Genomic DNA, 19,843 nt, shown 5'->3' with positions numbered 1-19,843 from the left:
TATATTATTATTTCCGCTCGGTTTAGGGCCTCATATCGTTTTTTCTTTCGAAAAATAGCGTTTTTTTTAGAATTTCTCTTGTACTGTTTTGTAAATTTAATTTTAGAAAATTACAACTCTATTTTTTTTAAATTTATTATTGACTGACTGAAGATTGCATTAAACTTAAATCCTTTTGAGTGTACCTTACTCCTAGATTCTGCCGCCACTAGTTTGGTGTTATCAAGCATGGATAAAGCCACAACGTTGGCAAAAATTTCGGACAAAAAGAGATTCTATAAAAGCACTATTTAGGTCATTGGCCTGAATGTTTGCATTGTTCAAAAGACCAAGTCAGGTGCATTAAAATGAAAATTCTTAATATTTTCACAATTTTCCAAAACTTTCTACGAAGTATTTTTATAATTTACCTATTTTACGAGTTCTCCGAACCTCTGGAGGGTATTCTGTGAACCGATAAAAAACACAAATAGTTCTGAATTAAGCACAACACTTAGGAAAACCTTATTACATTGTTGAAAATGTTCGCCCAGAAGACTGTACCCTTCCTGGGCATGTAACCAGTTATTCAGCAAGGAAATAGGTGGTAGATAAGAATTAATTAACATTGGTAATGTTCACCCAGAAGACCTTACCCTTCCTGGGGATGTAACCAGTGATTTCAGCAAGGTCAAAGGTGGCAGATAGGAATTCTTTAACATGATGGTGCTAAATTAAAGCATTATGAATTGTTATTTTTAATTACAGGAAAATACTTTAGTGATCTGGTAACTGAGTTTACACTGGATAGAAGAATTGAATTTTACGTTGTAGATTACTATGTGCCAGGCACCCTCGCTGTTTTAACTCAATGCATCTCTTTTTGGATCATTCCAAGCCAACTTGCTGCTCGGACTATTTTATGTAAGTTTATAAGGCGTTATGTCTCTATTTTACCTTTCATAACTATCTTTTCACATTATATTTTGGAATTAACTTTATTTAAATTCCAGCTTTGGTACTTGTGTGTTATTGGGCCCACTCCAATATTTGGTATGGTGATAGTGGAAATGTCTTAGTGCAATACTGCAGCCATAAATATTCAAATAAAGATTTGGGATTTCCCCAGGATTGAAGAAGAGGCATTTAGACTTTTCCATGGTAAGGGGGTGGGGCCCGAAACAAAACATTGCGTCAATAGACACAGCATGACTTTATGCTCTTTCGAGAAGGATCCTTTCTGGAAGTGTACAACTAGGCCATGTTTGAAAAAAGTAGGTTTGCGTATCAATACGTGGTTTGTTGACAGTAAAATACAATTTGTTACTGCAGTTCATTCCAATTATTGTTGAGTTTACGAATGGACGTCTATGGCATGTTGTGAGCAAGAGCTAGGTATTTCTAAAAAAACAGTAATCGATTTGAATAACTACCTCAGTGAAGTGTATATATTTTCTATGCAACTAGTATCATATTTCGGTATATTTCATTAGGATTCACCTAACTTCACTTCTTGGGTGGGGTTGCTATAGTAAATAAGTACACCAATTACTTTAGACAATTGTCAAAATTAACTTAGCTACGGTACATTTTGAAATAAATGTACTGTGTAGCAGTAGTATGCAGTAGCATTGACTACAATTCGCACTTCGACATCAATGTGCTCCTCCGATGCCCTGGCTAATTATTAAATTATTTTTCAAATATTTTTCGCTTAATAACTGGTAATTCCTGAAAAATTTTGTTAGAAAATTATGTCCATTTAGAAAACGTAAAGGATCTAATAATGGACGACGTTTTTTATTTGGAAAAGTTCTAGCTTAGCTTCTTCATGATAACCAAGAAAGTACTAGAGTAGCCTATGGTGAAATACAAATTTTAGTAGTAGATCTACAGGCAAAATTAGATTGTATGCAAAACTTGTTCTTCATTTTCGTTCTTTGGATTGCTGCGTGAATTTGCATGAGATTATACGAAAACTACCTCCAAAATACAATGGACTGCACTATATTTCAGTTTTGTTTGATTTTGATTTATTGATATGTTTATGCAATCTCTTTCTGGGCACTGTTAAAAAGATATAAAGCTAATATTTCTGGAAAAAGTCGGAAGTAAAATATATTTGATACCAATTTTCCATAAGGAAACTTGAATTAAGGAAAGAACTACTCTAAAAAATTGTGCAATCTTAACTACAACTACAATTCAGTATTGAAGCTTAACTACAAACTAATGCCAATCAGAATTCTATGAGCATTAACATCATGACCTTCTCTGGCAATATTCTTCCAATTTCTGCCTTTTTCTACCACAAAAGCGAGATTTTGTAGTTAACTTGTTCTAAGAAAATTGTTTATCCTGGACCAAATTTGAGGCCTACAATAGATTTGATACCAACTTTGCTAGAGACCAATACAAATCAATAATTCAAGAGGAAAATAAATTATAATTCAATTGAGAGAATGTTAAAATATTTGGAAAAAGTCTTTGATAACGGCAAAAATATTTTCCGTTGTAACTATTTCACTGAAATATTGGTCGACAACTGTCCTTTTCATTTCAAGTTAATGTCACCAAAAAATTTTTCTTCAAATTAAGCCATCGTGGTGCACTGAAAAATTAGAAAAAAATAATTTTAGCAAAAATTTTGGCAAGTTTCTTAGTTATTTCTGTTATTTCAATTTCATGAAACAGACATGAATAACTTTCAGTATAATATCAACTTTTCAGTCAACACATAATTCATAGCCATCAGTCAGTTTACATGCCTTAACCTACCCACTGATTCACATTTCCAAGACTATGGCAAATTGAACTTGTTGCTAAAAAAGTATGTGGGCTACTGGTGAAATGAAAAGTACGAACTAGTGAAATTCTTGACATGTATTTTATTACACACTCATTTGGTACACAAAAAGTATTCCTTGTCCTTTCAGATTAACAAATTATTGATCAACTGTTTGAAGAACAGATATTTTTATTGGCAAATCCTGGAATACTAATATTATCTGCAAGAACACGAACTTGTTCATTCTTGGAAATCAACGAGCATTGCTTTACTGTTGTTTTTTTTTCGTATTAGACTCATGTTTATTTAGATAATTTTCATTGTTTTACAGCTTATTCCAGCTAATCCTATTTGTGATTCAACTCTAATTTGTAATTCCCCATTTGGTGGGGAGTTCCATTTGGCCTCTGTTGCTGTACTGAAAATTTTTCTCTTCTCATCCGGTGACGAATATGGTAACGGTATTCAGATCTGTCTTTGGGCTAATGGAAATGGGAGGGATTCTGATCACGTGATCTTGTTTACCGTAATAGTAAATGATTTTTCTTACATCAAATTGAATTTTATCTAAATCCAACTTTGTTTTCACTCAAACACCTAGTGTCGACGGGACTATTTCATAAAGATAAGGGATTTTTAAATTTCTTATAACTTTTAGTCTCAAAAACAATGAATACGTTTATTGCTTTTATTCTCATATTTCTTTTTGCTTTGTTGCTTTATCAGTTTTATTTATTCTTTTTATTGCTTTTTTTATTCTTTTATATGGCTCTGAAGCATGGGCGCTCTGAAAAACGGATGAAGATTTGCTTGATGTTTTCCAGGGAAATTGCTTACGGATTGTTCTGGGTACCCGGCTGACTGACCGTATTTCAAACAATAGGCTATACGAAAAATATGGTTCAATACCGCTCTCTAGGGCTATAATGAAAGAAAGGTTGAGGTGGCTAGGGCACGTTGTGCGGATGAAGGATAACAGATTGCCCAAGATTGTTCTTTTCAGCCAACCGTCTAGGGCTAAACGGAAAGCAGGTCGTCCCCGTCAGGGGTGGGAGGACGTCATAAAGAAAGATTTAGCGGAAATGGGAACTTCGTGGGCGGGTGTAAAAAGGGAGGCTTTGAAAAGATTGGGGTGGAGGAGGATCGTGCGTAGCTGTGTTGGCCTCAGGCGGCTTGGTGTTGCGGTGAGTTTTTAGTAGTAGTAGTAATAGTTTTATTGCTTTTAGTTCCGTTAATAGCTTTGTTTTTATATTCCTTTCGTCTATTTATTAGGTATGTCCAGCAAAGCGTATTGGATTTTATCTTGGGGGTAGGTAAAGCAAAACTGTTTTTTTCAATTTATTCATGCATAATTATTCCCAGATAAAATTTCTTCATGATGAAATAAGTCTAAAATGGAAAGACAGCCTAGTGTCCGACATGCTATGCTCCTAGTTAAACTATAAGGATTGCCAAACCTAAATTGCTACTGTTATTGATTCAGAAAAATAGTGGAACGGTTTTTGATCCCTCTTGAAAGTCTTAATATTCAAACAATCTTTTTTAAAATGTCATTAATCACTTAATTAGTGACTTAAGCTCCACTTATCCTCAAGGTATGTGTTTAGGTCAGTCCTTTGAACAGGAAATGAGTCAAGTTCTTAGAGTTTTTGACGAACGATAAAGAACCAAGGACATTAAATAAAGTGTTTTATGTTCCGAGCTCATACTAAGTCTGTTGCTTGTCCATTATTCAAAACACACCCAGGAATTTTTATCGGCAAGATCTGACAGAAACCGGTTTAGGTTTCTGTATTTGGAGACGATTAGCTTAGGCTCAGTAAAAAAAACTATGTTATAGGTATATTTTAATTAATTATTTAATATGGTATTTTGGTTAGGTTAGGTTACATTTTGCATGCAGCTCCGCTATATTTAACCCCCACTTTCCCCTTCTAATGTGCAAATATGTTGCCAAAATCACATATATCCTATCTATCTCCCAGTGCGCCTCAGCTGTTTTAACCCGTGTAACTGTAAATTGATTCAATTTGGATGTGTTCTGAATAATGGACAAGAACCTTAGTTCTATTCATGACGATACGTCACGATTTTCTGTCGTTCGGTTGCTTCAGAAATAAAAATTTCAGGGGAGCATTATATTTTCGTCAGTGTTGCCACTTTGAAAGGCCAAATAAGTAAGCAAAACTAATTCGTTAAGTTTTACTGTGCATTTTGTCGATTAATATTAAAAAAATATCAATATCATGATTTCCAAAGGCAACAGCATTTTCTAAGGGAAGCCTGATACTTCTTAAAATGTCTTGTCTCATGTGTACATAGCCAAGGCCGCCCCCCTCGGGGGGGGGGGGGTAGAGGGGTTTGAACCCCTCCCGAAATGTTTTTTTACTCGTAAAACGTAAGAAAAATGGATATAAACAAATTGTGTATGTGTTTTTTAGTTTTCTTTGTGTAAATACCTCCCCCCCCCCCGAAAAAAAAATCTTTGAGTGAAACCCCTCCGAAAAAAAAAATCCTGGGTGCGGCCTTGCACATAGCTGTATAAGTTTTCACTTAGCCAATCATATTAATAAGCTTTTATTTTCACTACCCTACCTTGGTATAATTTGCAATGGTTGTTCAAATTTAGTAGAATCGAAACTTTTTTTAATGTTTGTTTTCTCTCCAACAAATATATAGTTTCGGTCATAGCTCCATTGACCCAATTTGCAATTTTTTTTTTTTTTTAGGTTCAAGTCCTTTCTACCATTTCATTATGATCAGTCGATATTTATCAATTGCTATGCCAAAAGGAGGTGGAGTCAAATCTGTGGATGTGTACTCATTCATTTGTTTTATCTTTATGTTTTTAATGTTAGCTGAGCTTGGGATCGTATGGAGCATTTACAGAAGAAGGTGAGTATACTCTATCGCATGCTTATTTTTTTGTCCATTCATATTTGAGCACCAATTCACAAAGATTTAGGGGAGGGGAAAATAATTTATTTTTTCATTAAAAAAAAATAAACTTACAAAACAAATATTTTTCAAAATCTAGGGAGGCAATTTTTGATGAATTTTTGTTTCCAATGAAAATCCTTTTAAAATGGTATGTTTCCAAATCTAGGAGGCAAAAAATTTAGGGAAAATGCGTCAAGTTTCACCCTTTCTACCTTGCCTCTCTCAATCTGATTCAAGAGACATTCCCATTCTTACCCTGGTAAAATTATCCGCTAAAATATATAGAAGAACTACCGTCCCATACATAGTGAGCATGTTAAATAAGTAACTCCCTTCCCCCTTTTTTCAATGGGCGGATTCAGCCCACTCGGGCTTGTTCTTGCTATTTTTCAGAAATTAAACCTTATTGTGTTTCATTACCCACTTTAAAGATTAAAAATCACAAGTTGAGGAATGAAAAAAAAGAAAAAAAAACACAAGAAAAATACCAAAGATAAACAATAATAAACTTAAATATCGGAAGGCGTTTCCTTAACCAAATTTTGCCCAAATATCTAATTTCTTTTTTGTATAGCCATGTAGAGACCAGGGATACCCTATTTTACACTTATGATGGAATTACTTTTCTAAAGGGACAAACAACAGGAACTTTAAAACACTATAAAAACAAGACAAGTGCATTTATTTTTATCCAATAGCAGAGGCTAAAAAGGAGAAAGGTCAAAAATATGAGGCATAGCAAGAAAAGCATACAATTTTGTGCGAATGTAAGAACATGTTTTCACAGATATAAGCATCCCATATGCCCAACTGACTTTACTCGAAAAGTAATCAATTAATAAAAGACGTGTTGATTTCACATCACAACCAATAGGGGGACAAAGGTACATTAAACTTGAAGCTAATTTAATTGTCTGATTATCAAACTCCATATCAAGAACGGGTATTACTCTCAGATTCGCAACAATAGCCTTCCTCTTATTTTCATGAGACGATTTTCCAATTTTCGCATATGTCTTCCCAAGGGACGTGGAATTCTCTTTTATCAAACAGTTCGTGGTAACGAAGGAGCACCCTGGCTCAATAGTAGCCGAAACTCTAAAAATGGAATTTTGATACCCATAGATACATCAAAAGAATTGAATTATTATGCTGATTTTAAATATATAAATTTTAGTAAGTTTAATTTTACCCCTCAAAGGCAAGGAGCCTTAGAAAATGTGCCTGATTTTTGATAAAAGGGAGAAATACCCCCTAAAAGTAATATAGTCTAAATAGAAATTACACCATCAAATTCAGCGTATCAGAGAACCCTACTGTAGAGGTTTCAAGCTCTTATCTGCAAAAATATGGAATTTGTATTTTGGCCAGAAGAAAGATCACAGATGTGTGTTTATTTGTGTTTTTTTTTCTTTTTTTTCGCAGGGGTGATCATATCGACCCATTGGTCCTAGAACATCATGAGAGGGCACATTCGAACGGAAATTAAAATTTCTAGTGCTCTTTTTAAGTAAGCAAAAAGATTGGAGGGCAAATAGGCCCCATCCCCGCCATTTTTTCCCAAAATCGTCCGATCAAAAATTTTGATATAGTTGTTTTGTTCTTCATAGTTGAAAGACCCAATAGCTATGCCTTTGAATATAAAATGACCCCCCCCACAGCCCCAGGTGCAAGGCCTTTAAGTTATAAGATACTATAGTATTAAAGTGTTACTTTATAGTATATAGTATTAAATATTAATATAGTATTAAATTAATACTATAGTATTAGTATTACGCATGTTATTGAGAAGTCAGCACACATTTTCGTGTGGGGCTGGGGACAAATTTTCTGCTGGGGGTTTCTCCAGGGGGAATTTTGCATGGAGACGGAAGTTTCCAAGGGGAGAACTTGTCAGGGAAAATAATACACTGGGGGAATTTGCCAGAAGGCCCTTACACAATTCTTTTGATATGTCTTGCTTTCTCTTTTCCGTCGCAATTTTTCACACGGAGTTGTTAAAGGTAATTGTCCGGTGTACATTTTCATCGAGATTGAATTGGCTAGAGGATATTTCCGTGGGGAGGGGGATTTCTCCATGGAGATGGGGCCAGATTTCTTGGCATTACTTAAAAATTGATCAGAAACTAAATTTAAAAAACAAGTTTTTCAACTGAAAGTAAGAAGGAAAACTAAAACATAAAACAAACAAAAATTATTCCGTATATGAGGGGGGCTACCCCCTCCTCAACATCTCCCTCTTTACGCTAAAGTTTGAATTGTGTCCCAATTCTTTAAAGAATTGGTTACTGAAACACAACGGTCGTTTAATTAGAATAATAAGCTTTTTTAAAATACTAAGAAATTTTAGCGTAAAGAGCGAGGTGTTGAGCAGGTGACATCCCCCTTCATATACGTAATGATTTCTGTTCGTTTTAAATTTTAATATTGCTCCTTACTTACAGTTGAAAAAACTTGTTTTTTGTTTAATTCCAGTAGAAAACTGACTTGAATTAGATATACCATCTATGTAATTCAAAATCTTTACACAGGATTTTGAATGAATCCGAACAGCTAAAGGAAAAGGCATGGACAAAATGTCTGAGGTAACGAAGCACAAAAAGGAAGCGTAATTAGATCTACGACTGGAAGACATGCCACAATAGGCATCGCGATTATTCCCAAATGAAAGTAATGAACAAATAAATCTGCAGTTAGAAGAAAAGCGATCATATTGAACAACGAATCCCAGGAGAAAAGAAATCTTATAAAATGTATTATTCTTTGATGCATTTTCAGGGCGGAGGAACTTAATTTACACCAGAATTTCTTTTCTTTTCTCTGTCTTCCTAAGGGCTGTGAACTTCTCTTTCATTGCTGAAAAAAAAAAAAACAGATTTAAATATACTATCTGTATAATTAAAAATCATTACACATAATTTTGAATGGACCCAAACAGCTAAAGCAAAAGGCATGGGAAAATGTCTGAGGTACTAATGCACGAAAATAAAGCGTAACGAGATTTGCAGCTAAAAGACGTGTGACAACAAGCATCACAACTATTCCCAATTGAAAATAATGGATAAGGAAATCTGCTGTTAGAAGAAAAGTGACAGGGATGATCACATGGAACAAAGAATCCTAGGAGAAAAGAAATTCTATAAAATGAATAATTTTTTATAAATTAACAGAAAGGAGAAATGTAATTTATGCCCGAATTTCTTATTTCAATTGAAATTGCAGATTTGACACCTCGTGATTTAAAACTAAAGAAAAACGCGATGATTATGCAAAAACCATGCAGCCGATTTTCAGGCCGGGCCCTGACATGGTTAACACGAATTCCTTCTTAAAGTTGGTACCTGTTTAGATAATTTTGGTGGCCAGAAATGTTAATTTGTCAGTTTTAAGAAGAAAAATACTATCTAACTGATTTTGAGCCAGGGCTAAGTGACAGTCTTGTCTATATTGTTTCTCATTGTCACTTATCTTATAACCGCAGACAATGTAAGGCTCTTATTGATGTCATGGCGTCACCATAGGCTCGATACACCCAACATGGGGAAAAATACAAATTCTTCCTTAAAGTTATGACCTTTTAGACCGTTTTAGTTGCCAGGAATGTCAATATGCCAGTTAAGAAAAAAAGCTTTGTAGCCAATTTAAATGCCAGGCAACCTTTAAATGAGTCAACTTTGTTTACTACTCTTTTCTAGGGAAAATGGAGGGCTCTCTAGGGAACACATAAAACGTTGAAAGGTTCAAATGACTTGTAATAACCTGTTGCGCTGTTTATGGCATCTTTGTCGGTTTCTGGGTTTTGCGCCACATTTTGTTCACATCGAAGTTTGTGATGGCATTGTTCTTGTAACATAATATTTCTTTCTTCTTCACTTTTATTTTTGACTCGTTCTGATTTTTGCTGTCGCTTTTCTCGTAACAGCGCAATTCTTTGTTTTCACTCCATACGTTCTGATACTAACTTTTTTCGCAATCGTTTTTCTTTCACTTTTGTTTTCTTCGTTTTTATTTTCAACTCGTTGCAATTGTTGCTGATGGAAGTATTCCAACTGTATATATTTTTTATTCATTTTTGTTTATCATTACTTTCTCAAAACCAATTACCTTAGCTGCTCGCAACGGTCTTGTCACGTTTTATCATCTAGTTTGTTCATTTGTAGTCTAGGCATTATTAAACTAATTAAAACGCCTTTTGAAAATAGACTAATTACATTTGGTATTTTATACTGAGCTATGTTCTTTTTCTAATGTTGCATGCGTCATAGATCGTTTACTCCTGGTAAAAGGTCTAAGATAATCTTGGATGGGAGCTACCTAGAAACGTCCAATGTGTTCTAATCCAAAATCCTTTTCGTAGAAAAAGAACACAAATGCAACGACAAGTATAATTGTGTTTGTCTACTCTCCAAACTCTAAGAAAGGATATTTGATTAAAAAAATCTCCATCTAATCCAATATTAAGTGACTTTCACACAAGATACAGAATTTTCAATGTTAGATGGTTAAGTTATGTTAAGTGTAACTCCTTACATTTAAACAAGTCCTTTTACGCATGGAAAAAATAACAATAATAAAACTTGCCATGTTAATCGTCTAAAATTACCACAATCATTATCAGCAAACTATTAAAAAACTAAAAATAGGGGTTGAAGATGGAAATTCAACCCCTGATCAAATTTGAAAGCCTTTTTAGGAAAAGTTTATTAGTTTGTTTTCAAAATTCACTAATTGCTCATGCAGAAGTTGCATTTGGTTGCTGCTATTTTGATTTTTCTGTAATGTAGCACAAGGGCGGATCCAGGATTTTTTTTCGCGGGAGGTTTTACTAACTTTTGACTTTTTCGGGGGGGGGGGTTACTAATTTTCGATTTATTTTCGACTCAGTCAAAAATTTCAGGGGGGCGGGTTAAACCGGGTAACCCCCCTGGATACGGCCTTGATGTAGCATACAAAAAGTATAACTCAGAGCCCAGCAGAGCCTATGTAACACTGCCTGTGCAACAAATAACATTCGCTTTTTAAGATTGCTTAACAAAACGTTAAATTTTAAGTTATTCTAGAGCGGAAATAAAGCTTAACAATTCCCATGGAAATTTAAACTTGAAAACAGTTTCAGAAAGCACCAAAGCCGTAAAACTGTGTTTATTGTAAACGTGTGAAATGCTGTGAAAAATATAAAGATTACAGTCCAGGGAAAAGGGTAGCAGTGGTGGCCACATTAATAAAAAATCGAAAAAAGAGAAAAAGTCAGCAAAGAAAAATAGCTAAAAAGCTAGTATATCAAACAGCTTCAGAAAGTGTAGCAATCGTTTGAATTTTTGTTTTCTTTTGTGAATCAACCGAGTGATAATGTTTTAATTTATACGGATAAGCAGCGTTGTCAAATTTAACTAATGGGTTTTGCTAATTTGTTTTGGCATTGCCCTAAAAACCTCATAATTTTCAAAAAACTAGAAGAAATATCTTTAACAATCACGATTTTCTGGAATGAATATACTCAAGTATATTCAGGTGACTATTTTGTTGTGCTTTGTACTCCAATGGGCTTCGATAATAACAGCTTCAATTATGAAGTCCAATTATTTAAAGTTTTTAATTTCCATCGAAGAAGGAAGTAAAAAGAATCAGTCAACGTATTTTTTTCAGTTTTCATATGTGAATAGTCTACCGTGAGAAACGATATTTAGTAGCGGGTCAGCTACAGTCATCATTCCTGTCTGAGTGTGACATATTTTCATTTTTTACTGCTGAATAAACTTCCCTTTGTATGGAGTATTTTCAGAAAATGGTGAATTTACTCAATTAGGCATCACTTACCTGATCTAATTACTGTAATCTAACTTTGAACTATGTAATCTGATTATCAAGGTCACATTGAATGTACAGCTTATGCCAAAATGACATTTTAGTTTGAATGATAGAATACATGTCACTGAATTTTCGAAAACACGAAGAATAGGCGAGCTGTCTATATTATATACAAAATACAGTGCGGAAATTGTGAAAAATGAACGCAAGGGATGAAGGTAGATGCTGTTTAAGTGTCTTCAGAATACTTATTTTTTTTAGGAGAAAGGTTGAAATAGAAAAGCTGACTGTCTGGAATATAATCAAATATGAGACTTGGAATGTCACAAAAAGAAATCTCCCAGATTGGGTACTTCGAAGGATGGCAAGGAAAAAGCTCAAGAATCATGAAATGTCTGAAGAAAATCTACATGACATGGTTAGTTAAAGTCTCTTGGTGGGTCGTGGTAACCTAATCAATTTCATACTGTGGGGGGTGGTACCTTTTTTTAAGAGAAATCACATGATTTTATCTGATTTCTCTGCTTTTTTTTAGAGAAATCAAATGAAAATCTTATGATTTATGAGCAACATGTATAACTGTTAGTCAAGACAGTGAATAAAATTGACTGAATCGAATATTTTGGATCGAACATTTCAAAAACACAAACATTCAAACGAACCAAATATTTTTATATCCCATCTCAATGTCCTAATCAACCAAAAAATAGAAAAATTTGGTTATCACACTATAGCATATAATAAATTGCCATGCAAAGAGGATAAATGCTATGTATCAGAGGCAACGCTATAGCGTTGCCAATAGTAAAGGCCATAGGACTCTAATGTTTTATTACTATTATTTTTTTTTCCAGAGGCACTTCATATGGAGGGGTTCGTCGTAGAAACTTCAAAGGGGGCTCATTCAAATGGAAATCGAGAGTTCTAGTGCCCTTTTTAAGGGTCAAAAGTGATTGGAGGGCAACTAGCCCCCCCACCGCCCCCCGCCCGGCATTCCCCCAAAAAATCCAATCATAATTTTGAGATAGCTATTTTGTTCAGCGTAGTTAATTTCCTAATAGAAAATATATTTTTGAGGAGGACACTTCAAAACAGGCTCATTCGATTGGCAATTCAAAGAGCTAGTGCCCTTTTTAAAAGTCGAAAGTGATTGGAGGGCAACTAAACCTCCCCCCCCATCCCCATCATTTCCCCAAACACATCCAATCAAAATTTTGAGATAACCATTTTGTTCAGCGTATTTGATTTCCAGATAGAAAATTTGTTTTTGAGGAGGACACTCCCCCAAAGCCCTCAGAGCGAGGGTTTTAATTTATGCCCTGGGGGTATTTAAGGTTTTTAAAGAAGGCGTTGTCGTAGGAACTTCAAAAAAGGCTCATTTGATTGGAAATTCAAAGGGCTAGTGCTCTTTTTAATAGTCGAAAGTTCTAAAGTTCTGGAAATTATATTTTTAAGCAATACACCCCCCCCCCACAGTCTTCAGAGGCAAGGGTTATAAGTTAGGCCCTGGGGGCATATATGGTTCTTATGGAAGGAATGCTCGTATAAACTTTCGAGAGGGCTCATTGGATTGGAAATTGAAAGTTCTAGATCACTTTTTAGCGTCAAAAGATATTGGAGGGTAACCAGCTTCCTCCCCCACCCGAAACCCTTTTTTTCCCAAATGCATTTAATAAAAATTTTAAGATGGCTATTTTTTAAAAATAATTAAAAGATCATATAACAAAAATTCCGGTGTCGACACAACCCACTAGGGCCCGGGGGCAGGCGTTTTAAGTTACGCCCTGGGGGCATATATGGATCTTATGGAAGGGATGCTCGTATTAACTTCAAAGAGGGATCATTTGATTGGAAATTAAAAGTTCTAGTTTACTTTCTAAGAGTCAAGAGAAATTGGAGGGCACCTAGCCCCCCCTCCACGCCCTATTTTCCTCAAACCCATCCGATAAGAACTTTGAGTTAGCTTTTTTAAAATAGTTCAATGACCATATAACGAAAACTCGGGGGTCAACACAGTCCCCCAGGGCCCGAGAGCAGGTGTTGTAAATTGTGCCCGGGGGGAATATACGGTTCCTATTGAAGGGATGCTCGTAAAAATTCAGAGACGGCTCATTTAATTGGTAATTGAAAATTCTAGTTAAGTTTTTAGAGTCAAAAGAGATTGGAGGGCAATTAGCCCCCCCTACGCTCCTTTTTCCTCAAATGCATCCAATAAAAATTTTCAGATAACCATTAAGATATAAATTTCGCAACGGTCAGATAACAAAAACTCAGGTGTCGCCACAACGCCCCAGGGTCGGGGGGCAGGTGTTGTAAGTTATGCTCTGGGGTATATATTGTTCGTATGAAAGGGATGCTCGTATAAACTCCAGAGATGGCTCATTTGATTGGATTTTGAAAGTTCGAGCTCACTTTTTAATAGTCAAAAGAGATCCGAGGGCAGCCAGACCCCCCCCCCCTCACGCCTTCTTTTTCAAAACCCATCTGATGAAATTTTTGATATAGACATCTTGTTAAAAATAGTTCAAAGGTCGGATAAGAAAAAATCCGGTGTCAATAGAACCCCCCATGGCACAGGGAAAGGCGTTCTAAGTTGTGCCCTAAGGGCATGTATGGTTCCTATGAAAGAGATGCTCGTAAACATCATAGAGGGCTCATTTGATTGGAAATTCAAAGTTCTAGTTTACTTTTTAAGAGTCAAGAGAGTTAAACTAGCCCCCCACGCTCTTTTTCACCAAACCCGTCCGCTACAAATTTTGAGACAGCCAGTGATTTTGAAATTGTTCAAAAATTAGATAACAAAACGCCCCCCAGAGCCCGGGGGATAGGCGTTGTAAGTGTTGTCCTGGGGGCGTATATGGTTCATATGAAAGGGATGCTTGTATAAACTTCAGCGGCGGCTCATTTGATTGGAAAGTGAAAGTTCTAGTTCAATTTTTAAGAGTCAAAAGATAGCCGAGGGCAACTAGCCCCCCCCCCACTCTTTTTTCCCTAAACCCGTCCGCTACGAATTCTGAGATAGCCAGTGTTTTGGAAATTGTTCAAAAATTACATAACAAAAACGTCCCCCAGAGCCCGGAGAATAGGCGTTGCAAGTATTGTCCTGGGGGGCGTATATGGTTCTTATGAAAGAGATGCTCGTATAAACTTCAGAGGAGGCTCATTTGATTGGAAATTGAAAGTCCTAGTTCAATTTTTAAGATCCAAAGGTATCCGAGGGCAACTAGCCGCCCCCCTTTTTCCCCAAGCCCATCCGATAAAATTTTTGTAATAGCCATTTCATTAAAAATAGTTCAAAGGTCAGATAAGAAAAATTCCTGTGTCAACGGAACCCGCCAGGGCCCGGAGGCATGCGTTATGAGTAATGCTCTAGGGGCATATATAGTTCTTATAGAAGGGATGCTCGTATAAACTTCGGAGATGGCTCATTTGATTTGAAATTGAAAGTTCTTGTTCACTTTTTAAGAGTCAAATGAGATCGGAGAGCAACTATCGCCCCTCGTCGACGCCCTAAATGCATCAAATAAAAATTTTGGGATAAGAAATTTTGTTAAAAATAGTTCAAAGTTCTGATAACAAAAAACTCTGGTGTCGACACAGCCCCTCAGGGCCCGGGCGCAGGCGTCGTAAGTTATGCCTGGGGGCATATATGGTTGTTATGGAAAGGATGCTCGTATAAAATTTCTAGAGGGCTCATTTTATTGGAAATTGAAAGTTGTAATTCGCTTTTTAAGAGTAAAAAGGGATTGGAGGGCAGAGCTAGCCTCCTCCCACACTCCATTTATTTTTTTCCCAGAGGTACTTCATATAGAATGGGTCGTCGTATAAGGACGGGAAAAAAAATCTGTTTTTTTATAGCGCCAATGACGCAGTAGGCTGTTGGTTTTTATTTACAGCAAAGTATAAACACATACTAAACAAGTACTGACAAAACCTATCCTCTCCACACAAAAAAGTGACCCTTTGTCCACGTCTCCGGAGACGATTCCATACCTATGCGAACCTGGTGACTAAATCACAAGTTCCGTAGGTGATTATACTTGTTCCGTAGAAGTTGTATTAAATTTAATTTATTGGCTCGGAGCGATTAAGTAGTACACCATTTTCCCTCTAAAGGCGCTGAGGTACGCGGGGTCACTTTTGGAAAGTTTTGACTGTACTTGTTCAGTAGATGATTATACTTTGATTTACAGTTAAGAAAGGAGGCAGTATTCAAACGCTTGGTTGTAGGGAAACGATATTCGTCTTTACCAACTTTAAAAAGAGCTAGTAAATTAAACTGAATATTTGATGTATAATGATATTAATTGCTGAAAGCAAATCAGTTCAAAATGTTACTATTATTTTGATGTTTATTTTCAATATTAAGTACAAAAGAAAATATTTTCCATTAAATTGGTTTTCAGTAAAGCGCCAATGACGCAGTAGGTTTTAGACTTTTACAGTGAGAGAAGGAGGTGATACCCAAACTCTTGTTTGTAGTGATTTTTGTTCGTTTCAAGCTTCATTTTCATATTCAATTTAAGTTTCACTCGTTTTAAGATTTATTTATTAATTTACATTAATATCTATTGTATGTTTGTTTGCATTAATTGTTTATTTAACTTCTGCTTGCTTTAAGTTTCATTTATACTTCAATAGGAAAATATTTTTTGGTTTTAAGCTTGATATTCATATTCAATCTAAACATTACTCGCTTAGAGATCTATTTATTCATTTATATTATTACTTGTTGTATGGTTTTGCTATGATTGTTTATTTAATTTCTGTTCGTTTTGGGTTTCATTTGTTCTATATTAGTAATTTCTGATCATTTTGAGTTTGAATTTTAAAAGATATTTTTATCTGCTGAGCATAAGTTTAAAATAGCGTTTACTTTTCTTTGAAAAACTTATTTTTCGACAAGTTTTCTTTTAATTAATAAGGAATAAAAGGGAACAAAAGAGAACTTATATCTGGGAAACTGTTGTAGCTGTTATCAGTAATTGTAATCAAAACTGTTTGCTATGATAATAAGTTGCATAGACTTCCAGGGCTGAAGCAATAATACTTTAATGAACTCGAACAGTAAAAGGCAAGGTTTAAAGGCAAGGGGATTTCTTTAAATGGAAAAGTGTTATTTTGAAGCCTAAATGGAAGGCATAAATATCTAGGAAGAGTGCCTCCCTCTTTTGATAGTCTTTTAAAATGCAGTGAAAATATTAACAAATGGGCAAAAATTTGAATGCAAATGTAAACTTCAGATGAAAAATACAAATAACAACAAAATTCTATTAATAATAATAAATTTCTGACGCTCATCCTGAGGCCCTTATCAAAGGGGAATAATAAAGAACAAAGAAGACATAACTAATATAAGAAATGAACACGCTATTCTTGTGTATGTGTTAGCTTGTTTATGCTACTTCTTAGTTTTCTTCTCTTTTTTTTCTCGTTGATTAAAATTTTTGAATGTGGCGCCAAAATAGTCATTTTTTTCTTCCAATTTGTAAAAATAAAAAATGTCCTTTTTTTTGCAACGCTAACTGTCTCATGAACATTAAAAAAAAAATTTTAAGTATTTTTATTTCTTTTTATTATAAATCACAAATTACTATAGACTTGATCTTAGACATTTTACGTTTTCCAGAGCTGAGAGCTATAAACATGTCCAGCGCATGACATCATGTTAATAATAACTTTCGGTTGAAAAAAGTCCTATACTTTATTCTAGTTTTAGGCCTTTCATGTAAACTTTAATGCCATTTTGGCACTCCCATCAACTACTTCCATCAACTCTTACACATATTTCATAAGATATTCCCTGCAAAATACTAGCTATTTTAAGGTTTTATGGCTTCACCTACAAGTTATATCTTTGGGACTGGATCAAATAGAGACTTGTTGAAATTTAAGCAAATTAAACATCTAATCACTATACTGACTTCATCATTCTGAAGAGGGTATAGCCACGTTTATAATGCTTAACTCATAAGCTTCAAAACCAGGGATATACAAAATAGGATGACCAGACTTGGAGAGTAACGCACAAATGGTTCTTGTTTTACCTCAGATTTTTGCTTTGAAGGGTCTTCGACTCTCTATTTGCAAAAGTAACACAGATACTGCAATTCAAGACTCATAATAAACAACTAAGAAATACATAGATTCTTGACCCAGACTTGATAAACATGAAGTAAGATAAGAAAAAGAGTGATGCTGATGTTTTGATGGAACCTCCCTTCCGAGAAGTAGGAACCGTATTCGGTGAATGCTCAAAGAGAATATTGAAGGAAAAAATTAAATAATAAGATTCACTCAATCTCGGCTCAGTGATTTTCTATTCCGCCAATATTTTTCTTTTAAATATTATTAGCATCTAAATAAGACATATAAAAAAGGTTAAGGCGGTTAGGACAGGTTAGGATGTATTTTAAACAAAATAATAAGAAAGGCTAATATGCACTTACAAATCTATTTCTTTACTTCAACACAACCATACCCAGGATTTTGTTCGGAGGGGGTTTCACTCAAGGATTTTCTTTCGGGGGAGGAGGGGGGTTACACAAAAAAACTCAAAAAGCGCACACAAAATTTGTTTATATACATTTTTGTTACGTTCTTACGAGTCAAAAAAAAATTTCCGGGGGGGGGGAAGGGTGATTCAAACCCCCCCTAACCCCTCTCTGGGTACAGCCTTGCTTCAACCATCCTCCTTGATGCTCACAGACGTATGATTTTGCACTGACTAGGTAAGCTTGTGACGATTCTGATCGTTGGATCATTTTGAGCTGATTAATCGTAGACAATATTGCATTGTTAAGCTAAGTTTAAAAAAAGCGAAAACTATGTGCCAAGGGTCTACACAGGTATCAACAAGAATTTAGAGGCAAAAATTCTGATAACAAAAGAATCCCATACAGAATAAATTTTGCATTATTTTTGCAACAAAATAAAGCTCAGAGAATTGTATTTTCTTTAGCCAGTAATGCTGTATTTTAAGAAAATAAAGACTTTCTGTTTAAGCTTGGTTAAACAAGTACTATTTTATAGGCTGCCCACTCACTGCTACCAGTTTTATATTCAGATACGCCACTTCTTCCACCTCACAGGATGTTTGACACTTGTTCTGCATGATTTTTTACCGCGATAGTCTCTCCCGGTGTTGTTGCTATTTTTTTTAGTTTTTTTTTTTTTGATAATTTCAAGAAAGACCTAGGGAGACGTCGCTCACATTTAGAAATATCACCAGTAATAAATAAAAATATTACTTCTTTGCATTCGTTATTGCAGCTTTTAAAATATTTTTGGTTCTTTTTTAGAACCGATTGTTCGCTGAGACTCAACTTCCAGAAAGATTGACGAAGCCTGAGAATTCTTCTAATGAGATTCATAACCCTGAACCGATACAAGAAGAGCCTGTCAAAGAAACAGAAGAAGAAGTAAGAACCAAAATATCTTCAGCTGAAAGCAAGGACCAAGAAAGTCAAGAAAAAAAACTTGAAAAGGAGACTGAAAACAAAGAAGTCAACGATCAACTAACTAAAGAGGAAGCACATGAAGACACAGTTGACGAGTCTATGAAAGAAGGCGTTGATGAAGGAGAACCTAGCACAAGCAAGAAAATCAATGATTCTCCAAGTGATGAAAAGAATGATTCTCCGAGTGACTCAACAGAACAAGTTAAAGTTGAATCTATACCGTCTGAGACGAAAGTAAGATTCACTGTTTCTGCACCTGTACACGATCATGAAAACGAGACTCCATCATCAGCAGTGTCATTCAGCGTTCCACAACAAGAAATGTATGTCAGCCCTGCTGTGAACTCGGAAGCAGGGGTTACAAGAAGTAGAAAGCAGAGATTTGACCCAAAAATTGTTGCTGTTTACATTGACAAGCAAAGCAGAATATATTTTCCTGCAGCCATTTTGATTTTCAATGCGGCCTATTGGTGTGTAATGATGTTATGAAAGAAATCATTTTTAAAATAGACTAACCTTTCAATAAATACTTAGATGGGAGCTATTACTATAAAAGTGAAAATATGGCCCTTTCATTATTTACTCTAGAAAATATGAATGGGCTATCACAAAGAAAGGAAAGGGGTGGTAAGCGATAAACTTTATGCTTCTTTCTGACTCAAAATTTTACAGTATGTGAAATTCTATATACTGTTTCAAAACCACACAGGTTTTAAAAAGGTATTGTCATTTGTAGAAAAAAAAAACATTTATTGGAGGAATAATACAAGTAGTATTCCCAAAAATATGCCATATAATCAAGTTTTATCCAGGATTATTTTTCCAGGCGGGGTTATACAAATTTTTTTTTTGAGGAGGGGAGAGGTTA

General features: G+C 35.1%; 1 protein-coding gene across 1 annotated transcript in view; it reads left to right on the top strand.

The window, feature by feature from the left end:
* Window positions 1-19,515, top strand: part of LOC148939639 (gamma-aminobutyric acid receptor subunit pi-like) — a 42,602-nt gene extending 23,087 nt beyond the window's left edge. Inside the window, exons 5-8 of the mRNA XM_089106972.1 lie at window positions 748-903; window positions 5,497-5,662; window positions 11,777-11,933; window positions 18,817-19,515. Coding sequence (XP_088963098.1) covers window positions 748-903; window positions 5,497-5,662; window positions 11,777-11,933; window positions 18,817-19,464 — 1,127 coding nt within the window. The 3' untranslated portion in view covers window positions 19,465-19,515. The remainder of the gene's footprint in view (window positions 1-747; window positions 904-5,496; window positions 5,663-11,776; window positions 11,934-18,816) is intronic.
* Window positions 19,516-19,843: the final 328 nt, after the last annotated feature.

Source organism: Artemia sp. Qi Xiang Cuo, chromosome 21, assembly GCF_049724085.1.
Source record: "Artemia sp. Qi Xiang Cuo chromosome 21, ASM4972408v1, whole genome shotgun sequence".
NCBI classification, from domain to species: domain Eukaryota; kingdom Metazoa; phylum Arthropoda; class Branchiopoda; order Anostraca; family Artemiidae; genus Artemia; species Artemia sp. Qi Xiang Cuo.
Note: the sequence above shows the minus strand (reverse complement) of the source record. Positions and strands in the feature narration are given on the sequence as shown.